This window comes from Galeopterus variegatus, unplaced genomic scaffold (assembly GCF_000696425.1).
Source record: "Galeopterus variegatus unplaced genomic scaffold, G_variegatus-3.0.2 Scaffold120, whole genome shotgun sequence".
Classification (NCBI taxonomy): domain Eukaryota; kingdom Metazoa; phylum Chordata; class Mammalia; order Dermoptera; family Cynocephalidae; genus Galeopterus; species Galeopterus variegatus.
In genome coordinates, this window is record NW_007726231.1 from 479,264 (window position 1) to 501,967 (window position 22,704).

Genomic DNA, 22,704 nt, shown 5'->3' on the forward strand with positions numbered 1-22,704 from the left:
AATGTGCTAATTACCCTGATTTGATCATCACACACTGTATACAAGTATTAAAATTGAAATTCAACTCTGTACTTCACAAATACATATAATCAATATAGGTCAATAAAAAATAAACAAATGGAGTTGAATAATTAAAAAATAAACAAATAAAAATAAATTTAGGTAACAGATATCCCTTGACCTAGGAAACAGTTGCTCTCAAAAGGCCCTTCCTTGTAACTAACCTAAATCCCTTATATCAAATCTAAAGCCCTTGGAGAAAATTTAAAGCCCCAAACTATCAAAGTCTCCTTGCATTCTGCTGTAGGAATTGAGATGAGTCTATATCTAAATGAATATAAATGTGATTTGAAATGTATAAAGCTGTTTTGGGGGGAAAATACATACACACAATATTCCCATCATTTTATCAATTTTATGAAGTTGTTCTAAAGCTTTTTTCTTCTAATATCAGCAAAGCACAGATCCTTTAGTCTTCTTCTATAGGTATTTTCCAACTCACTGATTAGCTTAAATCTACCTAAGCCAATGGCAAATTCTCCCTAACCCTGTAACTATAGAGACTGAAACAAGAATTTACCAAGTCACTCACTATAAGCACAAGTATAAAAGGAGAAGTGCCTATCTTCACTGGGCACTACCTGGGCTTCCAATCTGTGTGACTCTGTGCAACAAAGACTAAGACTCTGACGGGGAAGAAAAATCATGTGTTGACAATGGAAAAGGCAACATGACATGGTAAACACAAATTTCTAAAGAAAAGCTTCTGTATGCAGACACAAAGTGAAAGGAAGTACCACCTCTCCCAAGACATCCCTTCATTCTTGCCCTATTTCATTCAATGCTTTATGGTGTGAGGGAAAAGTCTCAAAGTTCCTGGGTTGGGTTGCCTTCCTTCTGCTTAGTCTATGAAGGAAATATTACTTTTGTCCTTATTGTAATGATAAAGAAAATAAATTTTAAAAACTTACTGTATTTCTTTTGGAGTCTCATAATATTCAATGTTCATTAAATTTTTTAAATGATTTTTATTATATGCAATAAACAAAATGTGTCCCCCCTCTGTCTTACAGCTCTACAATATTAAATCTTCAATCATGTAATTCTGCTCACCTCACCTTCCTTCTATGTCTGTGCCACTCTCCGCTCATTGGCTGGGAAATAATGCAACGGAAATTAGAGTGACATCAGAAAACCTGACAGCTCAAGGTGTGACACAAGCTAAGAGACTCCAAACCATCATAAGTCAGTTTCATCATTGGTGAAATAGGGATAATATCACTTCAAAAAAACATTAACTGATAAATAACAGTTGATGGAGTTTGGATGTGTTGTCCTCCCAGGACTCATATGGAATTCTGACCCCCAATGTGGCAGTGTTGGAAGCTGTTTGAGTCAAGGTGGCACATCCCTCATGAATGGATTAATGCTTTCCCCTGTGGGGGTGGGGGTAGGAAGTGAGTTCTCACTCTATTAGTTCCCACAAGAGCTGGTTGTTTTAAAGACCCTAGCACCTCCTCTCTCTCTTCCTCTCACCATGTGATTTTCTTGTACCCACCAGCTGCCTGCTGCTTTCCACCATGAGTAGAGGCAGCCCAAAGCCCACGCTAGATGCAGCTGTCCCAGAATAGTAAGTCAAATAAACCTCTGTTCTTTATAAATTACCCAGTTGCAGGTAGTCTGTTATAGCAATACAAAACGGACTAATACGATAGTCATATATATTTATGGGGTACAATGTGATGTTTTGATATATCTTTACAATGTAAAATAACACCTTTCTCGGCACAATTTTTTTAGCATTACATAGATAATACAGTGAAATAAGTATTAAAATCAGTGCTACTCAGAGTGTGATCTGTGGACCAGTGTCCATACCCGAACTGTTACCTGTCATTCAAGAAGCACAGAGAAAGTAAGTTTTTAGATACGTGACATTGCCAAGGCATTCCAAAACATGATTTTTCCCTAACATTTTTTTTATAAAAATGTTCAAACACAGAAAAATTGAAAGAAGTATGCAGTAAGCACACATATACCTACCACCTAGACTCAACAATTAGCATTCACATATCTATCCATCCCTCCATCAAACCAAATTATTTTGTCATTCATTTCAGAGTAAGTCAAACACGATTTTGTATTTTATAAAACATTCCACGATGGACTAGAAATCAATAAATACTAGACCTTTGCTGCAGATACAATGTCTTAAGAAACTTTTCTTTGAGAAGATGGGTGATGTACCAATGTTGGGAGAAACAAAGTTTATTTTAGAAAAAATATTTCTAAAAATCAAACATATTTTCCACAATACTACCAGGATACCAAAGAATGAGTTACTATCCTCTCAAATCCTAGGTTTATAAAACACGAATCTTGAGGATAGCAAGTTATTCACTTTCAATAATCCATGGGCCTACAGAAAAACACAGTTTCAAAATGAAAATGAAAAAAGAAAATTTCTGGAAAATAAATAAATCTTAAAAGCAAACATTCTGTTATGTTAAAAAAAAAAGAACTGAAAACTACTAAATTTTCCTGGCATAGAATGTCTCTCAATAAATATTTGTTAAACAGATTTTGTAGTTTTTACCTTGTAGTTATTTATTTTTCCACCAGATGGCAACTATGCATGGAATAACAATGTTATTGTTTTTTAATCCCATAGTCAGATTCTCAGGAGTATGAAGAGACCTCAAAGGTATAAATCCAATTACCCTTCCAAAGCTTGAATTCCCTCACCACCACCTCCTCTAAAACAACATCCAAACAGTATAAAACTCCTTCTGCTAACTAAAGACAAAACCTGTATATGGGCAGGAACAACTTCTGGAAAGTTCTTTGTTTCTGGGTGGCAATGCTCTCCCTATAGTTGTCATTCTTTCTCCTAGTTCTAACCCTTGTAATAAGCAAGAAAATCTAAATTCTTCCCAAGGCCATTTTTCAAGAGTTGGATGGCAGCTAAAGAGATGTCTTCTGCTTTCCAGATAAAATATTCCTCTCACATATCTCTCTGATGACAACCCCTAAGCTTATGATCCTCGTTCTCCTTAGCACATGCCTCACTTTTTCTGGAAGGTTCTACAGTAGGGTCTTCATTCATTTCTTTCAGATCTTTCTTCAACTGTTTCTCTTCTTGGTGACATTTCTTATATTTAAAACTGCAGCTCTGTCTTCCACAACTCCCCTATTCTGTTTTCTGTTTTATTTTTCTCCATAGCATTTATAACTATTTAACATATTACATATTTATCATATTTCCTATCCACTAGAACATAAACATCATCAGGGCAAGATGTTTTGCATGGTTCACCACTGTATTTCCAGGACAATCAATATTTGTTGAATGAATGAATCAATGAACCTGCCTATAGGTAAGATACCACAATCAAGAAGAAAAGGATGGTAATTAATTCTAGTTAGAGAAGCCATGCTGGTAGAAGATGCCGGGCACTTTAAGATGGCCACTTACATGCCTAATGGCTCATCTTGCACTTATTTTCAGCTACATTTTTCTGGAAGCTAAACTGAGTCTCCCTCCAGTATTTGTGAGGCTGGTATTACGGACCCAAACCTAGGAATTTATATGACTCTCTTCTCAATTTCATCTTTGGCCCACTGTTTCAATATATTGATATCTTTTCAGAGCTTTAGTGAATAGGTAGAATGAAAAACTATCCTCTTTCACTGTAGGCTGCCCAGTTCATTAAGTGAACTGCCCTCAGCTGTTTCTGGTTTCCAGATTTCTTCCTATCTTTCCACTTAGGAAATCATAAGCTGTCTAAAATCTACTAGTCTTCTCACAACTCCCATGCAGCTCTGAGAGTGGAGGTAGATAGAGGAACCAGAACCAGGAGAGGAAAGAAGCATTTATATGCACAGTCATGCATGAATCAGAGACCACTTGTACATATGACATATGCCCATACGTTACCTCACTACAGCTAGTGTGGTAATAGCAACTATTATTTGAGAGTGCTTTAAGATTCATAATACTTTTATACTATTCCTGGTTACAACTGTGTGATGTGTCCTAGCTGAAAATAAACTGACCCTCTGATATAAATGAGGTTCTTTAACTTGAGTGTGCATCAGAATCAGCTGGAGAACTTGCTAAAACACACTGTGGGGTTCTGCAATGTTTCTGACTCTAGGTCTACAGTGGGCCCTAAGGAAAGTTTCCAGGTGCTGCTGCTGCTGGTCTGAGGACCACTGCTCTGAGGTGCTTAGCCTTGGAGGCAGAAAATGAATGGAGGTCATCTCATGTAAAAAGCACATGTTCTTTTCAAGAGACAACTGTGCTTCTCATGTCTGAACTTTAAGAAAAATCCCAGAAAAACAAAAAACTGATGTCAATTATTAAGAGAATTAAAAAATTATTTTTCTCTCTTTTCAAACTCTGGGAGAAAGGTAACCTACCTCAAAACCCCACTGACTAAATTACTTTTTACACAAGACAGCTACTGGCTCTAGCAACAGTACTTCCTAAATGGAAGCATCCATTCCTACAGCTCATTTTTTCTTTTCCCTTAATAAGATATACCCTGTCCAAACCCCCGCCCTCACATACCCACACTCCTTTATCTTTCCTAATTATGCTGAGTTCTCATGAGGTATCAATTCAACCATCCTCCTGCTGACACTTCCAATGCCTTTTAGCTGGACTTTTTCTATCACAGCCACATCCTTTAAGCTCTCAAAACTGAACTCATACTAACACTTTCTCCCTTAAAAACTAGAGTGTCAAGCTAACTGTAGTGTAGTGGTTAAGCCCATGTGCTGTGGAACCCAGACTAAGTTCAAATATATGTTCAGTCACATATTGGCTGTTTAACCTTTGTGCAAGTTACTCAGCCTCTCTGGGTCTAAGTTTCTTCATCTAAAGAATGGAGACACCAAAGCCTACCTCATAGTGTACTGTTAGGATTGAGTTTCTACCTGTTAAGTGGATATAACCAGCCTGGAATACTGTAGCTATTATTAGTACCACACCCACCATCCCTATCACAACTGCCGACTTAACTCAGGCTGCTAAGTATTCCTGAGAGAAAAAAGTCACACATCATTGTAAATAAGGATACTACAAATTTAGGGGGCCCAAAAGAGTAACATTAAGATTTGCATAATAGTAGAATCACCCCTAGTGTAAATTTAATTGACAGATGGATTTTTTGTTAGTAAATCACAATTTAATGCTATGTATCAAGACTTTTGCTAAATGTTTACATTTATTTCACTTAATTAGTAAAGACCTATATTTTCAGCTGCGTAGTAAACATCACCTAGAAGTTCTAAGGTTTCCTCAAATTTGGAATACTCAAAATTCAAACTCTTCCATCCCAAACTTGCTTCGCCAGTTATTTTCTATCTCACTGAATGGCGTCACTGACCTAGTGGCCCAAGCCAGAAACCAATGGGCCATCCCTGACTCTTCACTTCCTCAACTTCTCTTTTCCTATGCCCATGTCTTCTACATCCATGGTATGCTGCTAAACTGGAGACAAATCTAAGATGAAGGTTACAAGTATAAAGAAGTTTGGAAATCAACATTACCTGTTCATCAAAAATAAAGTAGAAAATTCCTATCAGCAAACACAATCATCAAAGAACATATTATCTCAGAGAAGACCCACCCAATTTCACCTACCACTGACATAGTTCATATTTTCACCTTACCACTAATGGATTACTGAAACAGCCTCTGGAGTTCCCTGTCTTCCTTTTCAAGTCTGTTTACCAAAATTTCACATGACACTCAAAGCTTCTTTATAAAACACTGCTGTTCTCTCTTTTCCCTTCAGTAGAATGCCTTTCTTCCCAACTCAGCAGTGCCATTATAGATGTGATTTTCTTCTTTGTCTCTTGTTTCTCCAGCTGAAATCCATTCCTTTATACTCCCAGAAGCCTTTATCAATGCCTCTCCATGAAATTTAACTCTTTCTACCTTGATGTTTTTATTTCTACCTAAATATTTTCAGTAAAGTGAAAACATGTCAAAGGCTCTTAGTGCAAAGGCTCTTTGGAACACCCCGCTGGCAGTGGTCTCAATCTTGTGTGCACATTGGAACAACCTGGGCAACTTCAAAAAATACTGATGTCAGGTTCCCAGCCCAGAGGTCTTGGGCACAGCCTGGGCACTGAGATTTTTTAAAAGCTCTTCAGGTGATTCGTATGTGCAGCCAAGTCTTGGAAGTACTGCTCTATGAGGACTAGAAAAGGGAGTTAAAAGATTGAGAATTTTTAAACAGAAGCACAGATCTGGTTGAAACCAGCTAATAACCAAACACTACAACTTGAGTAATAAGTGGCTGCTCTGGAACAGAAGTACCACAAGCAAATAGCAAGGATGTTTCAGAGCAGGCAAATGATACCACAGAAAAACTGCAGGAGGCAAGGAATTCAGTCACCCTTGGGAGAGTAAAGCTAAACCAGCTTACAGTTGATTTCAGACTGAAGCTAGAAAGAAGAGATGAACTGGAAAGAGATGGATGGTTAAAGCAAACTCTGCTTAGAAGTAGAACTGAAAACAAGCCTGAAGAAGTGGTGGAGAAGAGAAATCAAGGGAATTCAGAGAAAGATGCTACAAGTTGGGAAGTTTTCAAAGAGGACTGAACCTGATGTGTGGCAACAAAGGGGCGTTGCTGAATTGGAAATGGTTACAGTGTAGTTTTGAAATCAGGGTTTCCCTGGCCTTCATCAATATTGAAGAATGTTCATGGGAGCAGCTGAAATCATCAAGGGACATACAAAGATGACACCATAACTGTGGACAGAGGCGTGATAAGCTGTAGCGTAGCTATGAAAAGGGAAGGTTTTGGTGGACAGACTGTGATTGAACAACTCTTACATCTGTGAATAATCCTAATATCTGCTCGTCCATTTCTGTAAAGTTAAAGTACATTTTCCTCCTTCCCCCCCAAAAGTTCTTGCCTTTTAGAAAACCAGGTATGTATTTTAAGGTATTTCAGTGCTAGTAAATGTAATAATCTATAATGCTTATTTTTCATCACTAAGAACTAAACATTAAAGGAAGATGCATTAAAAGCAAAACCAAAAAAACAAAGTTATTTTTAAAATACAAAAAACAGGTTCTCATAAAAAATGAAGGAGTGGGAGGATGAAACTGCCATTAAAATGACTCCTCCACACTAGCAACGTGTGAATACTTCCTCTTTTTGATTCAATGCTTCCCCCTAATCTGACCTCTTTCCCTGTTCAATTCCCACATGCTGCTTCAAAAACCAGTGAGTTAGGAGAAGGAAAAAACACATTAGGTGTACATTAACCTCACATCTCATCAGAAAAGCCAGAATCCTGGCTCACTAAATCCTTTGAAGGGTTCACATTGTTGCAAATAATGGCTAACCAACATCACTCTATAGGACAATTGCATTATAATAATTCTATAGCGACAGACAGGAATATTATCAGTGCAATGTGTTTTGTAATAAGAGGTACCATATAAATAACCACCTATGGCATCACCCAAACAGATGTAAAGTACTTCAGAATATTTTTCACTTTAGTGAGATATTAAACCTAATTTATCCCAGTAATAATGAAACAAGCAAGCCTAATTTCTGTAAGGCACAACAATTCCCTACTGAGCAGGGGGTGAGGAATAAAAAATGTTATTACCAAAGAATGAAAAAGCACATAAAACAGGAAAAGTGCAAGGGAAACCCATTATGACACTGCTTTTAGGGGCAAAATAATTCACATTACAGTCCTATGTCATTATGGCAAAATATGTTCGCATCACTAGATACAAGAGAAAATGGTGCAGCCCACAGAATAGGTAAAAATCTACTACAATAGATAATAACTAACATTTGACATAGCAGTGCTATTTCCAGGTCCTAGTTATTAAACCCAGAGTAAAAGTGGTTTATTGATCTGTTTACAACATTCTAAAGACAAGGATTAAAACTGCAGTTTTGTTCTGAGATATAAGCACAGCTTGGAAAGCACTTAGTCCACTGCCTGGCACATGGTAAGCATTCAGCAGTGACAGTTTCCAAGTTTTTTGACTTGACCCTTTGGTTCCCACCTCAAATACAGATTCTAACTACCCTTTAAAGAAAATCCATTGAAAATTCTCAAATCAAAACAAGCTCACTATGTTAAATATTAAGTGTCCATACTAAAAAAATCCATCTTACTATAAAAGTGTGCACATGCTAATTTCTTGGATGTTTGGGTTGGAGGTCAACAATGAGGAACAAAGGAAAAGAAAAGGAGAGAAGAAATGGAAAGAAGTCAGTGAGGATGCAGAGGAAGAATGGAAAGAGAACACAATGGCACTGTTTGTGGGAAGAGCAAACAAATCCCTCCAGTGCCAGATCTATCCTAGAATAAGTACCCACAGGAATTTGCTAACAGTTCTCAGAGCTGTAATAATCCTAGACCTCTGGGTCTGGGGACTGCCAACACTAGGAGATGCAATCATTTCCAGAGCTCCAGTGATTCTCTTGGGCAACTAGTGGAAACCTCTATCCACTGCCACCAGCTGCTAGCCTCTAGTGGCAGAGACATCAACAGTGGCTAGTCTAAGAATGACAGTTTATCCTCAGTTAGGAGCCAATCCTCTCAGGGGTGGCTCTCATAGGGTCCTCAGTGTCCTTTCCCTTCAGTGTGTTCCTCATTTTCTCAAGGATGACTTTACTCTCCCAGGGTAAACTCAAAATGACACTTGAAACAGTGTTCCTGCTAAATCCCCCAGTAGCAGTGCTGCTATGCAGTTCTTTCAAAGAATAGTTATTGTGATTAACATCATCAATCCTCTCCAGTATTGTGTGTAAAAAAGCCTGTGTGTACCAAGCAAAACATCACCTCCACCTGGTCATCTGGCCAGTTTGTGCTCTGTTTTGATTCTCCTCAGCTTTAGTTGCATGCCCCTTCTTCAAATAGTCTTGGGGTCGCAGTTACAGCCAACTACTACTCTCCTGCCTGTCTCTGAATTCCTGTATTGTTAGCACTAAGCAACTCAAAAAGTTCCTCTTCACCAGGTCTCTCACTAGGGGTGCTCAATAATTCAAATCACAGTGTTAGCCTTAGAGTTCAAAGCTCCTCAATAAAATTCTGCATACTAAAATGTCAGTAAATTCTCAGCTAAAATTATAATTTTATATTTTGACAAAGTGATTTAGGATGAAATTTTCAGCATTAATTTTTCATTATTTTGTATGATTGAGATAAACTGCCCAGTTTTTCAGATTAACACATAATAGTTGCATTATAAGAAAAGATATTTATTATTATTCACTCATTCACTTACTCATTCAAAAAACTTGAGTGCCAGACACTGTGCTAGACCCTGGGAATATAGTGAACAAAGCAAACATAATCCCAAAAGTCATAATAATAATTTCTATATTGTGCTACTTACCTCCAAAATAATCTGGCATATTTTAAGTATTTTATTTAATGGCAAAAAATAAATTAGGGAGTGGGATGGAACTCATGGGAAGTAAATACACCATGAATAAATATCATAGGAATTCTTTATCATTTAAATCTTTCTATGTACTGTAAACATGTAACAATTATGATAAGCAATACTGGGCACTGAAAATGTGGTGTTCACTTAAAGAGCACTAGTACCTAATTTTTAAAATTGCTCCCATTATGCAGATGCAGATCACATAAAATGTATTAACTGCTTGAACAGAACTGTTTATCAAGAATAAGAGTAATAAAATTCTGTACAGCAAAATTTTCATGCCAAAGTTTTTAAAAAAAAGCTCAATGACTTCAAAATTGATATATTGTGCAATAAATATATTATCAAAAGATAATTTTTACTCATCTTAGCAAGTAAAAGTTAATTTGTTTGTTCAACTTGTTAATTTGTGTATTGGACTGAACATACAAGTATATTAACAATTTTCTTAACAAAATAGAGCCCAATATATGTTTTAAAAATATTTAGGGAAAAAAGTTTGTCCTTGGTTTTAACATGAATGTATACACAGAAATAAACACATGTACACTCACAGGAGTAACATACATTGACAAAAAGTTACATCTAGCAAAGGTCAGAAATTTTAAAAATCCTGCCAGGCCTTTTTTCTTTTTTCTGTCTTTAAGGCTTGACAATGCAGAAAATTACCAAAGCAACAAAAAAGGACACAAAAACCACACTTCGAACAAACTTCTTATCAGTACTAGGACCTAACTGGTTTAATCCATTTCCTCAAAGGTCATGCTAAAGGTGAAGGATGGATATTGTCCCTTACTGAATTAGGTTGGTTGTCATTCTGTGAAGTAGGGTTCTCCTCCACATGGGTCACTTTATCTAACATTCTTGCTGAAGGAGGCTCAATATTTGTCTCCTCTTCATTAGGTGATAGGGTTTCAGGTAACGCACTGGACATTAGAACTCGCAAAGATTCTGTTCCATCTTCAACATCTATTTGAATCCCCAAAGCTTTAAGAATGTCACATTTACACATGGGACATGTCCCATGGGCTAGAATCCAGGGATCAATGCAATTCTTGTGGAAAAAGTGTTTGCAAGTCAGAATACAAACTGTATCATTAGGCTTATAAAGTTCAAAGCAAACTATGCAGCTATCTCCATTTGGATTTACTTCCTCATCCCCCTCTTTTAATACCCGAACTTGGAGCTGGCCAAATGCTTTCTTGAGATCTGTTGTTAATCGCCGCCACCTCCTGGTCTGAATCCTTGCTACCCAAAGTCTTCGAATATGATAAGAGATGAAATATATTAACATAGTGCTTGTGATGAACATGAAAGAAACAAAGTAGTGATTCATCCATAGGATGCGTTTTCTCCCTACTTCAACCGTGACTGTGACGTAAACGCCCTTCTGAATTAAATGCAAAATTTCCATGCCTTTTAAGTTACCAATCATCACCACAACGATATCTTCAAATGCTTGATGAGACATGGGGAAAACCTGATTGCCAGTTCCTGGAAAGTTATAGATGATCACTCCACTGGCTCCCTTCTCGGTTGCCACCTTAATTTTCTGTGTGAAGGTACAACCTCCTCGTTCAATAAGTGCGAGCCACTTCTCTGAGTTCTTTGATCGGCTGAAACTGGTTTTGGGATTACATGCATTTTGGGGTTTTCCCTCTGGTGGCACTATAACTCCCATCATTCTCTTCAAAGCAGAGCTTGTTCCAAATACTCCAGTCTCCCCCAACTCTGACACCATGCGATTCCCAATGTGGAACGATATGTTCATGTACGCCGTCCAACCAGCACTCGCTCTACAACAGTTCTGACTAAACAGCCAAAGAAAACTGAATTTCAGAAGCCAGGAAGGTGCAGTGTTGTTTCTCCAAGTGCCAGTCTTGAGTAGATTCATCTCTCTCTTTTCCTGGTGACTTAAGGACCAACCCAGTAAGACGTGGTTTCCACATTTGTTGGCAATCAATTTAAAATAAGGAAGAGAAAATAATCATCTGGGTGAAAACAAGACCCACCTTCTTCCAGCATGTTTTTGTATGAAATTCTTAAGGATGTCTTATGAGTTTCAGATGTTTTATTAGAATGAGAGAAACTTTAGATCGAGAAATAAAATCCCAGTCTCAGTCCTGTAAATCTACATACTGCTTACTGTTGCATAATGTGATTATGACATAAAAGACAAAGCAGCCAATTAGATAAGAGCTTAGGGCATGCTGTAAACTTATTGGCTTAAATGTTTCAAATGTTGTTAAGAGTGATTTCTACATTGTTATGAAACGGATTCAATCACTGAACTACATATAATGGTAGCAGATAGATCATTAAACTAAAAACTAAATATAAAATTCATACAACACATGCTCTTTAAAACCTGAAATCATGTGCAAGAATGCTACACAATTGTTTTTCTTCACAACAAGTGAAGAAAATATTTCCAAGAAAATGGTAAGTTAAAAAAAAAAAGAATGATAAAAAATTAGCAGTATGGGCAAATGTGAGGTATAAGTGGTAACATTACTTTTATATCATATTTGGTCAAAATGTTAATTTTTTAATATAAACTATTATACTACATTTATTTAATACAAGACTTCTCAGAAGTTTGTTGGTTTTGATTTTTAAAAATAGGGTATCCTGCTCAATTTATTTTAGCCTCACGTCCTCACTCACATCGATGGTACACGTGGATGACGAGTCAAGACAGGAAAGATTAATATCCAGGGAAGATCATTTCTCTGCAGACCCTGACATCTCTCACTAACCTAACAATATTTTGAAGGAAGAAAGGGTATAGGAGGAAAGATTAAATATAGCGGTATCAGTTTAGCACAATTCATTTTTTTAAATGTAGCTATCGATTTTAAAAAGAAAAACTTCAAGGTCCCCACTTAAAGTTGGCCATTGAAATCAGAGACTGTTACAGGACATAAATAAATGCTTTTAACAGAAATTTTTGCTGAACTCAACAAACATCCCTGGTGGAAGATCCCACATACACTGTCAGCTCTGCCTACATTTTTGCTACCTTCATGCCAATGGAGGAACATTAATGGAAGTCACATTATGACTTTGAAGCTAAAAAATAAAGTGTGAACTAATAAACACAGACAGCCATGCTGTTGTGATACATTTTTTGGGAGGTGTGTCTCAATTACGTTTTTTTTTCCCCCTTCCCTCCCAACCAGCTTGGAAACCAAAGCCAAGGATTCTGACCTTGAACATAAATGTCTGGCCACTATGCATGCAATGCTAAGAGACACTTCTGGATGGGACTGAAGGAAGGCGGTACTTATAAAATATGAATAATAGCATGGTAATTTGAGGCAAGGAAGAGAAAGGAGCAAAGAGCCCTAGGGACTCAACAAAAAGTAGCATAAAAAAGAATACTGATGTATTCAGCTTATAATGGTTGATTTTTCTATCCCAAAGTCCATTAATCTGATTTCATTTCCACATAATGCCCTTTTTTTTAAGTGTAGTACAGTGTGTAGACTCACAAGGTACCATCTGAGTTGGACAAAGGTTCAGCATATCATCCAGAAAGATTTTCATCAGCACAACAGAACCCAAACCTTTCAGCCTCTCATTATTACACGATTGCTTATTCATCAGTTAGAAGAGGCAAAATAAGGAAAAATAAACAATATGAACAGGCAATTGAAAAAAAATTTCAGCTCTGCTTTATGTTATCAAAATTCTCCAAACAGGGAAATACTATCATTTGGAGAAGAAAAGAAAAAAGCATTTACTAGAGACACTTCTAGACGGGAAGTCTGCTACCATAGCTGATTCACTATGCTAGGATTTAAAGAGCTCTGGCAACAGAGGTGAACATTTGCAATGTTACCCTAAGAGAGGGCTATAATAATTTAAAACATATTTAGTTACATAACCAAAATTACTATTTTATAAAATAATTATTTAGAACACATTACTCACTAGTCAGTAGTTTTGGAAACCAGATTTCCGGGGTGTTAATAAAATTAATTAGCCATGGGGAATGAAATCAAGATAGAATCCTATACTAAAAAGCTTCTGCACAGCAAAAGAAACAATTAACAGAGTTAAAAGACAGCCAACAGAGTGGGAAAAAATATTTGCAAAATATACATCTGACAAAGGATTAATATCTAGAATATAGAAGGAACTCAAACAACTTTACAAGAAAAAAACAAGTAATCCAATTGAAAAATGGACAAAAGAGCTAAATAGGCATTTCTCTAGGGAAGATATACGAATAGCCAAAAGACATATGAAAAAGTGCTCAACATCACTCAGCATTCGGGAAATGCAAATCAAAACCACACTGAGACACCATCTCACTCCAGTTAGGATGGCTAAAATCCAAAAGACTCTGAACGATAAATGCTGGTGAGGTTGTGGAGGAAAAGGAACTCTCATACATTGTTGGTGGGACTGCAAAATGGTGCAGCCTCTATGGAAAATGGTATGGAGGTTCCTCAAACAATTGCAGATAGATCTACCATATGACCCAGCTATCCCACTGCTGGGAATATACCCAGAGGAATGGAAATCATCAAGTCGAAGGTATACCTGTACCCCAATGTTCATTGCAGCACTCTTTACAAAAGTCAAGAGTTGGAACCAGCCCAAATGTCCATCATCAGATGAGTGGATACAGAAAATGTGGTATATCTACACAATGGAATAGTACTCTGCTATAAAAAAGAATGTAGTACTGCCATTTGCAACAACATAGATGGACCTAGAGAGAATTATATTAAGTGAAACAAGTCAGGCACAGAAAGAGAAATATCACATGTTCTCACTTACTTGTGGGAGCTAAAAATAAATAAATAAATACACAAATAAACTGGGGCAGGAAGGGAAGAAGACACAACAATTACAATTCCTTGAAGTTGATATGACAAGCGAACAGATATGAGGTTGTTGGGAGGGAGGGGGGAGAAGGACGAGGGAGGGAGGTTTCAGTAATGGCCCACAATAATCAACCACATTGTATATTGACAAAATAAAATAAAAAATTTTGAAAAATAATAAATAAATAAATAAAAACTATAGTATCAAAACAGTGTGGTCCTGGCATACAGACAGACATTTAGACTGTCTCAGTCCATTTGGGCTACTGTAACCAAGTACTATAACCTGAGTAACTTATAAACAGAAATGTATTTCTCACAGTTCTTCGACAAAATAAAATAAAATAAAATATTTTAAAAAATTATATATACAAAATGACACCATTTTTAATTAAAAACTGTTCAATTAAAAAAAAATAGTTTATGGAACAAAACTTAGAATTTTAAAAAAGGAAACTTACAATAGTGTGGCTCATTCTCTGTAGCATCAATGCCAGAATCATAGTGATTTGAAGATAAAGATTAACATTGTTTTTAACATATTTTAGTGTTCTTATTTTGATAAGGGCAAAAATGTATGACAATTACAACTGATTAGAAAGACAAGTTCAAATAGCTTGGCATGATATGGAACTTTATTGTTAAAACACACGAATTTCACCTTCTTTGGTACTTGGGTAGAGAAGCTGAAGTTGAAATTTTCTCTCTACAGAAAGTACAATAAGAATTCACTTAATCCTAATCTTTGGAAAGATCTGGTTACATCTTCAGAAGAGTCCCAGGATTTCTTAAGTTTTCAGAATGTCATACTTGCACATGGGGCATGTCCGATGAGCTAAAAGCCAGGGGTCAATACATGCCTTATGGAAAAAATGTTTGCAAGTTAAAATACGTACTACATCTCGAGGTTTGTATATATCAAAGCAAACAACACAATTGTTTTCATTTGGATCTAGTTCCTTATCCCCTTCTTTGAGCACTCGCAGTTGAAGCTGACCAATAGCTTTCTTCACATCTCTCTTTATCTGTCTTTGCCTCCCCATGGAAGAATTGTGAGCTCTAGGTCTCCAGGCACAGCACAAGAAAAGGTAGGCAATTGTGGCAGCCAGGATGGTAAACAGGGACATGACATAATGGCTCAACCAGGGCATTTGCATTCTTCCCACTTCAATGACGATTGTCACATAGACTCCTTTCTCAATCAAGCGCAACAGTTCCATGCCTTTCAGGTTGCTGATCATCACTGCGACTATATTTTCCGTTCCACGGTGAGACATGGGAAATACTTTGTTGCCCGTACCTGGATAATTATAGATGATCACCCCATTTGCTCCCTTCTCTGCTGCCACATTGATTTTTTGTGTAAAAGTGCAGCCTCCCCGCTCAATGAGGGCCAGCCAAGAGTCTGCCTGTTCAGGCCTACTGAAATTGGTCAAAGGGTTGCAAGCATTCTGATTCCATCTTTCAGGAAGTACCACTGCACCGGACACCCTTTCCAGAGGAGAATGATTCCCAAATACTCCACTGTCTCCTAATTGTGATATAATCCGATCTCCCACCTGAAAAGTTATATTCAGGTGAGCTGTCCAAATGGCTCTTCCTTTTGAGTCAGGAAGGCTAAGTAGTAGAAAGATGCTGAGTCTCCATAGTCGAGATGAAATGGAACTATTAGTTGAAGGAGTTATTCTAAGTAGGTTCATTCCTCCATTTGCCTATTAACTGACAAACATGAAAAATAAAACATCAGTTGTAAAAGAAAGTAAAGAAGCTAGCTTCAATTGTTGGCAGTAGATTAATAAACACGTAAATACACAGGTCTGAGTGGATCAAAAATATCTTGCTCTTTCCAGCATTTTTATTTTTGGTAGATTATCTTACTTATAGTGAAACAAAATAACAAGGGTTGTTAATAGTACAATGTGATTTCAAGAAAATTATGACTTCCTAATGAGGAAATTGTGACATCAGAGGTAGATAGGCCAATCCAAGAGTTTATATTACTGCACTGCATACTGAAATCCCATTGGTTAAAAAGCTACTAAGCATTGAGACAAGATATATAACAATTTGAATAAACTCTAAGGCAATAAATAATTTTTTTAAAGCCTTGAGTTTCTTTTCTAGATCTGAATAGACTGAAAAGCTACCTAGCCACTTCACGCTATTTGTTTCTCTAGCTATGAGGCAAAAATACAAATCATTCATGTATTAGTGCACCTACCTGGCCAATTGCCAGTTCCCATGTATGATGCTACACCACCCTGCATGCCATCCTGTGGGAAGTAGCAGCAAATCATTCTCGCTCACTTCCAACATTAGATGCTTATCCCAGGCCTAAAGATTCAACATGAGAAAAATGGACTATAAACTCACATTTAGCCTGATGTAGTCCCATCCTGCAAGGCAACCGCAACTTTATTCATTGAAATAGCTTCTGAGAACCTATGTGCTAGGCAAATACTACTCACAGAGCATATATTGGAGAAGAAAACAGACAGGATCCTACTCTCGTAGACCTTGTTATCTAATGAGGGCAGATTTTAAACAAACACATATAACTGAAAATTGTGTTAAGGGCTCTGAAAAGAAAGCACAGAGTACCTAGAGAAAGAATAAATGAAAAAGGAGGCCAAACTTAAATTAGGGGGCCAGGAAACACTTCTCTAAGAAAGCGATACTTCGTTGGAGACTTGAAAGGTAAATCAGAATTAGCAAAGCAAAGAACAGGGTAAGAAGATTTCAGGCAGAAGAAACAGCAGTGTTAAGACAGTGGGAAATCCTACTATGGTAATTGAAAAGTAGACTTTTAAAAGGTGTTTAGGTTGTGAGGACTGTACCCTCATGAACGGATTAATCCATTGATGGTGTAATGGTGGTCATGGGTGTTGTTCTGATGGCTTTAAAAGGAGGAAGAGTGAGGAGTTAGCTGTCTCTCTGCTCCTGCCATGTGACATCCTGCATTGCTGTGAAGAGTCACCACCCACCAACAAGGCCCTCACTAGATATGCTACCTGGACTTTGGACTTCCGAGGCTCCAAAAGCATAAGCAGTTAAGTATTGTTTTTTATAAATAACCCAGTTTCAGGTATTTCGGTTACAAGCAACACTAATGGACTAATACAAGTCAGTTATTTTGACAGTTGAACTAATAAACTTAGTAAAAGGGATGACCACGATGATCACATATCACATTATTTCTGCGAACTACAGTATCTTTACTGCTTTAAAGTTTGTCTGCTTTTATTTAAAATATTGACCTGAAGTCTGTTTCAGGGAGGCAATAAATTGGCAAAACCCACTCAAAAATTTATAATCTACAATGTATAAGACACTTCTCTATGTACCTAGGGATACAGAAAGACCCTAGTGTGCAAAATGGACCCAAACATTTAAATCATAGGCATGTTGGGAGAGTTTTGTTGTTTTGAGAAAAGTATTTATTGTACTCCGTGACCTATAATATTTTAGTTACTATATATATTATTTTTAATAAAATGGGAATCAGTCAACTTGTCCCATTTATATGATTTTAATCAGGTGTAATTTAGTTCATATTTCAACTGTCCTTACAAGTAAACATTTCCCATGTTCAAATGGAGTGTGAATTCCTAGCTGACTTAACAGTGACAAAGTGAAGCCTCACTAAGAAGGCAGTATAACATCATATTAGATGCTATTTGCTAAATTTGTGATTATTTAACCTTTGGGGTGGGATTAAAAAAATAATGTAATTCTGACCTTGCTTTTTTATTTGGCTGATTTTTTAAGGGTGAAGAGTTTAAACATTAACTATATCTTGACTCCAAACACATCTCAAATCAAAGACGTTCTTTGTATGGTCGAAAGGCCCAATTTGAAGGACTTGTTAATTCACCGCACTTTTGTGAATTAGTGCAGTGAGTTAAGTGGTTAAGGCAATGGTAGCTAGAACTCCCTGTCTATCCCTGTCTTAGGACAAAATGCACCTGTAAGAAACAATCCTCTATCTTTAACATAATGGTGCTCAGGCGAGGGGCAATGCCTCCCAGGAGATATTTGGCTATTTCTGGAGACATTTTTGATTGGCACAACCAGTGAATGCTACTGGCATCTAGTGAGTAGAGGCCAGGGGTGCTGCTAAACATCTTAAAATGCACAGAACAGTTCCACATGAAAAGGAATTATCTGGTCCAAAATGTTAATAGTAAGGTTAAGAAAGCATGATGCAATGGAGCAGCCTTGGGATGATCAGGTCAGAGCTCTCATCATGGAGTAAGCTTTTATAATTGGCAATATACCATCAAGGATGATGCCCTCAATGCAACTCCACTTCTCTAGTTTTCCCTGGAATAGGAGCAGCAGAGATCTGTACAAGCAGCCCATTAGTCCATGAAGTGTGATTACAAATTGCATCCGTTTTATCAAAACCAGATCCAAACATCTTCCTTCCAAGGGAGAGAGAAAGGGACTGGATGACCGAAGCTACTGTAATCTGTTCCTCTTAGCTCATTTGTTCAATGCTTGGACTTTCTTTTTAACAGCCAAGTATAGAGTTTTTCATTTTGTTAAACCTTTCAGGTAGGCTAAGGAGAACTGAAACATATTACCAGGATTGGTTGATCCGGTGGTCCCAAAACCTCTGCTCTTTACATCTTTCCATTCTGTCTCTTTAAGTATACTGGTTTTCCTCTTATGTTGGCTCCTTTCAAGACCTCCCAAGGGGGCTGTTCATGCAAGTTTCAACAGACAGATAACAGAAGCAGAAAGAGACATTTCTTGTCCCCTATCTCTTCTTAAGAGCAAGGAAAATTTTTTTCCAGAAACTTACCAGACATCCCTCAATGTGTCTTTGGCTAGAATTACTTCACAAACCCATGCTTAATAGAAGCCCTGGAGATTGGAGTGGAATCATCATGACTGGCTTGTTAATCATGATTTATTCTGCTGTGAGAGCTCCTTCCCTGGCTGAACACATAACCAGAGGGAGAGTGAAGATTTCAGTGCTCTGCTACCAAGGGGAAAAGGTGCGAACTAGAAGGAGAGTAGTTAAACACAATGGCAGCTACAGGCTCTAAATTCCTGAGGTTCACCCAGTGGAATTATACTTAAGTAACCATTTACCACAACAAACATACAATATGCACTATACACAAGATACTAACATGAGCCAAAGTCTATGTTAAAGGTTACCCAACATGGCCCTGTCCTTAATGAGGTCATCATCTATGCAGGAGAATAGTTACATGCAAATTTGTCATACATATGTATGCATCCTAGAACTTCTAGGTTCCAGTTAAAATTTCTAGACGGTTATAACAACATTAAATGGGGGATGGGGGGGGGGGGGAAATCAACTGATTTCTACCCCTCTGCTATTCTTTGACTCCTACCAGTAAGAATGTTCACACTTGCATAAATCTGTACCCTGATATAGAAAAACAGCTAGGATATGTTCACACTGCATAGACAGCATCTCTAAGATGTAGGGAAAACCAAAAGGGCTTCAATAAATTACCCCACAAGTCATAGTATCCAGGGCTGTGTATTACCGGAGATCTCTAGGGTCCACAAAACACACTTACGTTGCATTTAAGCCCCAAAAAAGACAACTATGTAAGCTTCCTGCAAAGAATTAAGTACATTGTAATGGGATTTAGGTGGAACAGAATATTGAGTGTAAGTAGTTTACTGAGAGTAACAAAAAAGCAAATAATGCTAATGATAAATTTTTTTCTGAAAGCGAAATCTTTATTTTTACAAGAATAAAATTTTGTGTGTGTTGTTTTCTAACATATATATTATTTTGGCAAACATTCCCTCTGATTATAACTAATACTTAAGTGGTTTTAAAAAAAACTTCATAGTGTCATGTGATAAAACTATTATATAAAAGGCACTTCTGAATTGTACCAACTATAATTCTAATCTCTATATGTACTTTTTTTTTTTTTTTCCCCTTTTTGTCTTTTTTCGTGACCGGCAACGGGATTGCAACCCTCGGTGTCGTGCCCGCACCGCGCTCAGCCACTGAACGGACTGGTCTCTAGATGGGATCCGAACCCTCAGCGGGAGCGCCACCACGCTCCCAAGCACTGCACTCAACCGAGTGTGCCACCGGGCCGGCCCCTATATGTACTTTTTTAAAATAAATTTTATTGTGTATATTTAAAATATACATGATGTTATAAGATACATAAATATAATATAGTGGTTACTATATTGGAACAAATTAACATATGCATCATCTCATGCAGTCACCCATTTCTACCCCCCACCCCCACTAGAGGCTATAATTTGATCATTTAGCAAAAATCCTGAATATCGTACACTGTTATTAACTGTAGTCCTCATGTTGACATTATACCTGTCACCTTGTTCATCCTATATATTTGCTACTTTGTATCCTTTGACCTACATCTCCCCATTTCTTCCCCCCTCCCCGACCCTGGTAACCACTGTTTTATTCTCTACATCTATATATTTAATTTTGTTTTTTTTAAGATTCCAAATGTAAGTGAAATCATGCCATATTTTTTTTCCTGTGTCTGGCTTATTTCACTAGGCATAATGTCCTCCAGATCCATCCATGTTGTGGCAAATGGCAAGATCTTTTTTAAGGCTGAATAATATTCCATCGTATATACATACCACAATTTCTTTATCCATTCATCCATTGACCAATAAAATTTTACTTTCAAATTTCATTACATTTGATTGATAATTGGTAAATTCTTATGAAAATTAATGTAGTCTTCTCTTCTGAATTTGTCCCATAATTCTCTCACATGTTCATAATCACTACTCTCACATGTTCTCTCAGACATGCATGCATTAATTATAGGAAAAAAGTTTTAAACACAAATATACTTTTAACCTTTCTGAATCCAGGAAAGAGAGTTCTGAATATGCTAAACACAGAATACAGTAAATTTTTTTAAAAAGTATATGTGAGTTTTTGTATTACCTCTATATTCATATACTGGAACAAGGCAGGTACAGATAACTGAAAACGCCAGAAGTAACACCACAGGCACATGGGAGCATGGTAAGAAGTCTATTAACTTGGTAACAAGTACTCACAAATCTGAGTTTTCAAATTCCAACCAGATGTGTGTGACAGAGGACAGTGATGGGGATAGGAGACAGGAGAAAGTACAGGTAGGACATGTGCCATCAGGAAGCTCTTAATTGAGCTCCAGACCTCAGAGGTTCTGCAACAGGCAGCGCATGGACAGGCCCCTGCAAGCCTAGTCAGCACTGGACAACTAAGGAGCTGGCCCTGGAGTGCGGCCTCAGGAAGCCTGTATCCCACTGGTGAAAAACTCACTAGCAGAGAGCAGGGACCCTGAAAACCCTGTTAAATGTAGGACCAGAGCCAAGCCAAAATAATAACTGATCCTAGAAACTTCTAGAAGAGTCCTGAATATTTCCTCTGCCTACAGCTGGGCTATGTTACTAGGCCAAAGTGGGGCTGAATTTAGGATTCACGTAAAGAAAATTCAACTGCCAGGATAGCAGAAAAGACTGGAAATCGGGTGAAGGCAGGTCATTATGTCTACAGAAAATCACAAAATTTACTCAGGATCTTCATTCATTATTATTTATGCTAACCGATATAATAATGCAATATTATTAAAAGTTCTGGTAATTAAGTATATTAGGAAGAAAAAACAGCCAAAACAAACAGTGCATTTTAAATCATCATATCACTAACCATAATTCCTTAGCTATGTATGAGGGTCCTTCAAAAAGTTTGTGGAAAAACAGAATTAAAAGATAATGCTAATCTTTCCACAAACTTTTTGATGTACATTGGTAAACTAGGATTACTATTCTAATCTATTTGCCTGTATGGTCAATGGTGGAATGTGTGAGGAAAGATTAACGTGTATTATAGTTCTTAAGCTCCAAGAGGCCTTTGTGACATTAAACAAAGGCAATACTCATTGATGTTTCTCAAGCTAACAGTGACCTGGCTCAAAAGGGTTTGTCTGAATGATCAACATGGTCAAGTTTACCACACTTAGAGGAACACTTTCCACTGCTTTTGTTCTGGCCTTCATAATCATTCTCACTGTCTAGAATTTTGCAACAGCATTTTATCTAATCTCCCACCACAGTTTTGCTCACATTGAATTCATTCTGTTGCCAGAGCAACCTTTAAAAAAAGTAAGGAAGTTTACAATGGCATTCCTGTTTGCTTGAAACCCTAGATGGCTCCTCCTATCCAAAGGACAACACCCAAGCTTCTAAAAATGCATACAGGACTCTCCAGAATTGGTCCTCCCTTCCTTCAATCCAATCTCATTTTCTACTAGTGTCAGTCCTGAAATGTATGCTTCTTTAATTCAAATGGCTTAGAGGTTCTTGTGCGCCTACTGTAAGTCAGTACATATTACCTCATACAGGGTTTGTACCCTCTACAAAACTTAATCTGTCTCT

The 22,704-nt window shown here is 37.3% G+C and overlaps 2 protein-coding genes across 11 annotated transcripts in view; both read right to left on the reverse strand.

The window, feature by feature from the left end:
• The window catches only part of CADPS2 (Ca++-dependent secretion activator 2), a 506,787-nt gene that overhangs the window by 331,605 nt on the left and 152,478 nt on the right, over window positions 1–22,704 (reverse strand). For 4 of the 10 annotated variants that reach the window (XM_008587849.1, XM_008587844.1, XM_008587837.1 and 1 more), the window contains exon 1: window positions 10,242–11,339. The exons of the other annotated variants lie outside the window; for them this stretch is intronic. In XM_008587849.1, the coding sequence (XP_008586071.1) occupies window positions 10,242–11,339 (1,098 nt within the window). Of the gene's footprint in view, window positions 1–10,241; window positions 11,340–22,704 lie in introns of those variants that run through there. 10 annotated transcript variants of the gene reach the window in all.
• Window positions 14,997–15,983, reverse strand: RNF148 (ring finger protein 148). The gene has a single exon (XM_008587817.1). The coding sequence runs from the start codon at window positions 15,981–15,983 to the stop codon at window positions 15,072–15,074; it is 912 nt and encodes a 303-aa protein (XP_008586039.1). The 3' UTR covers window positions 14,997–15,071.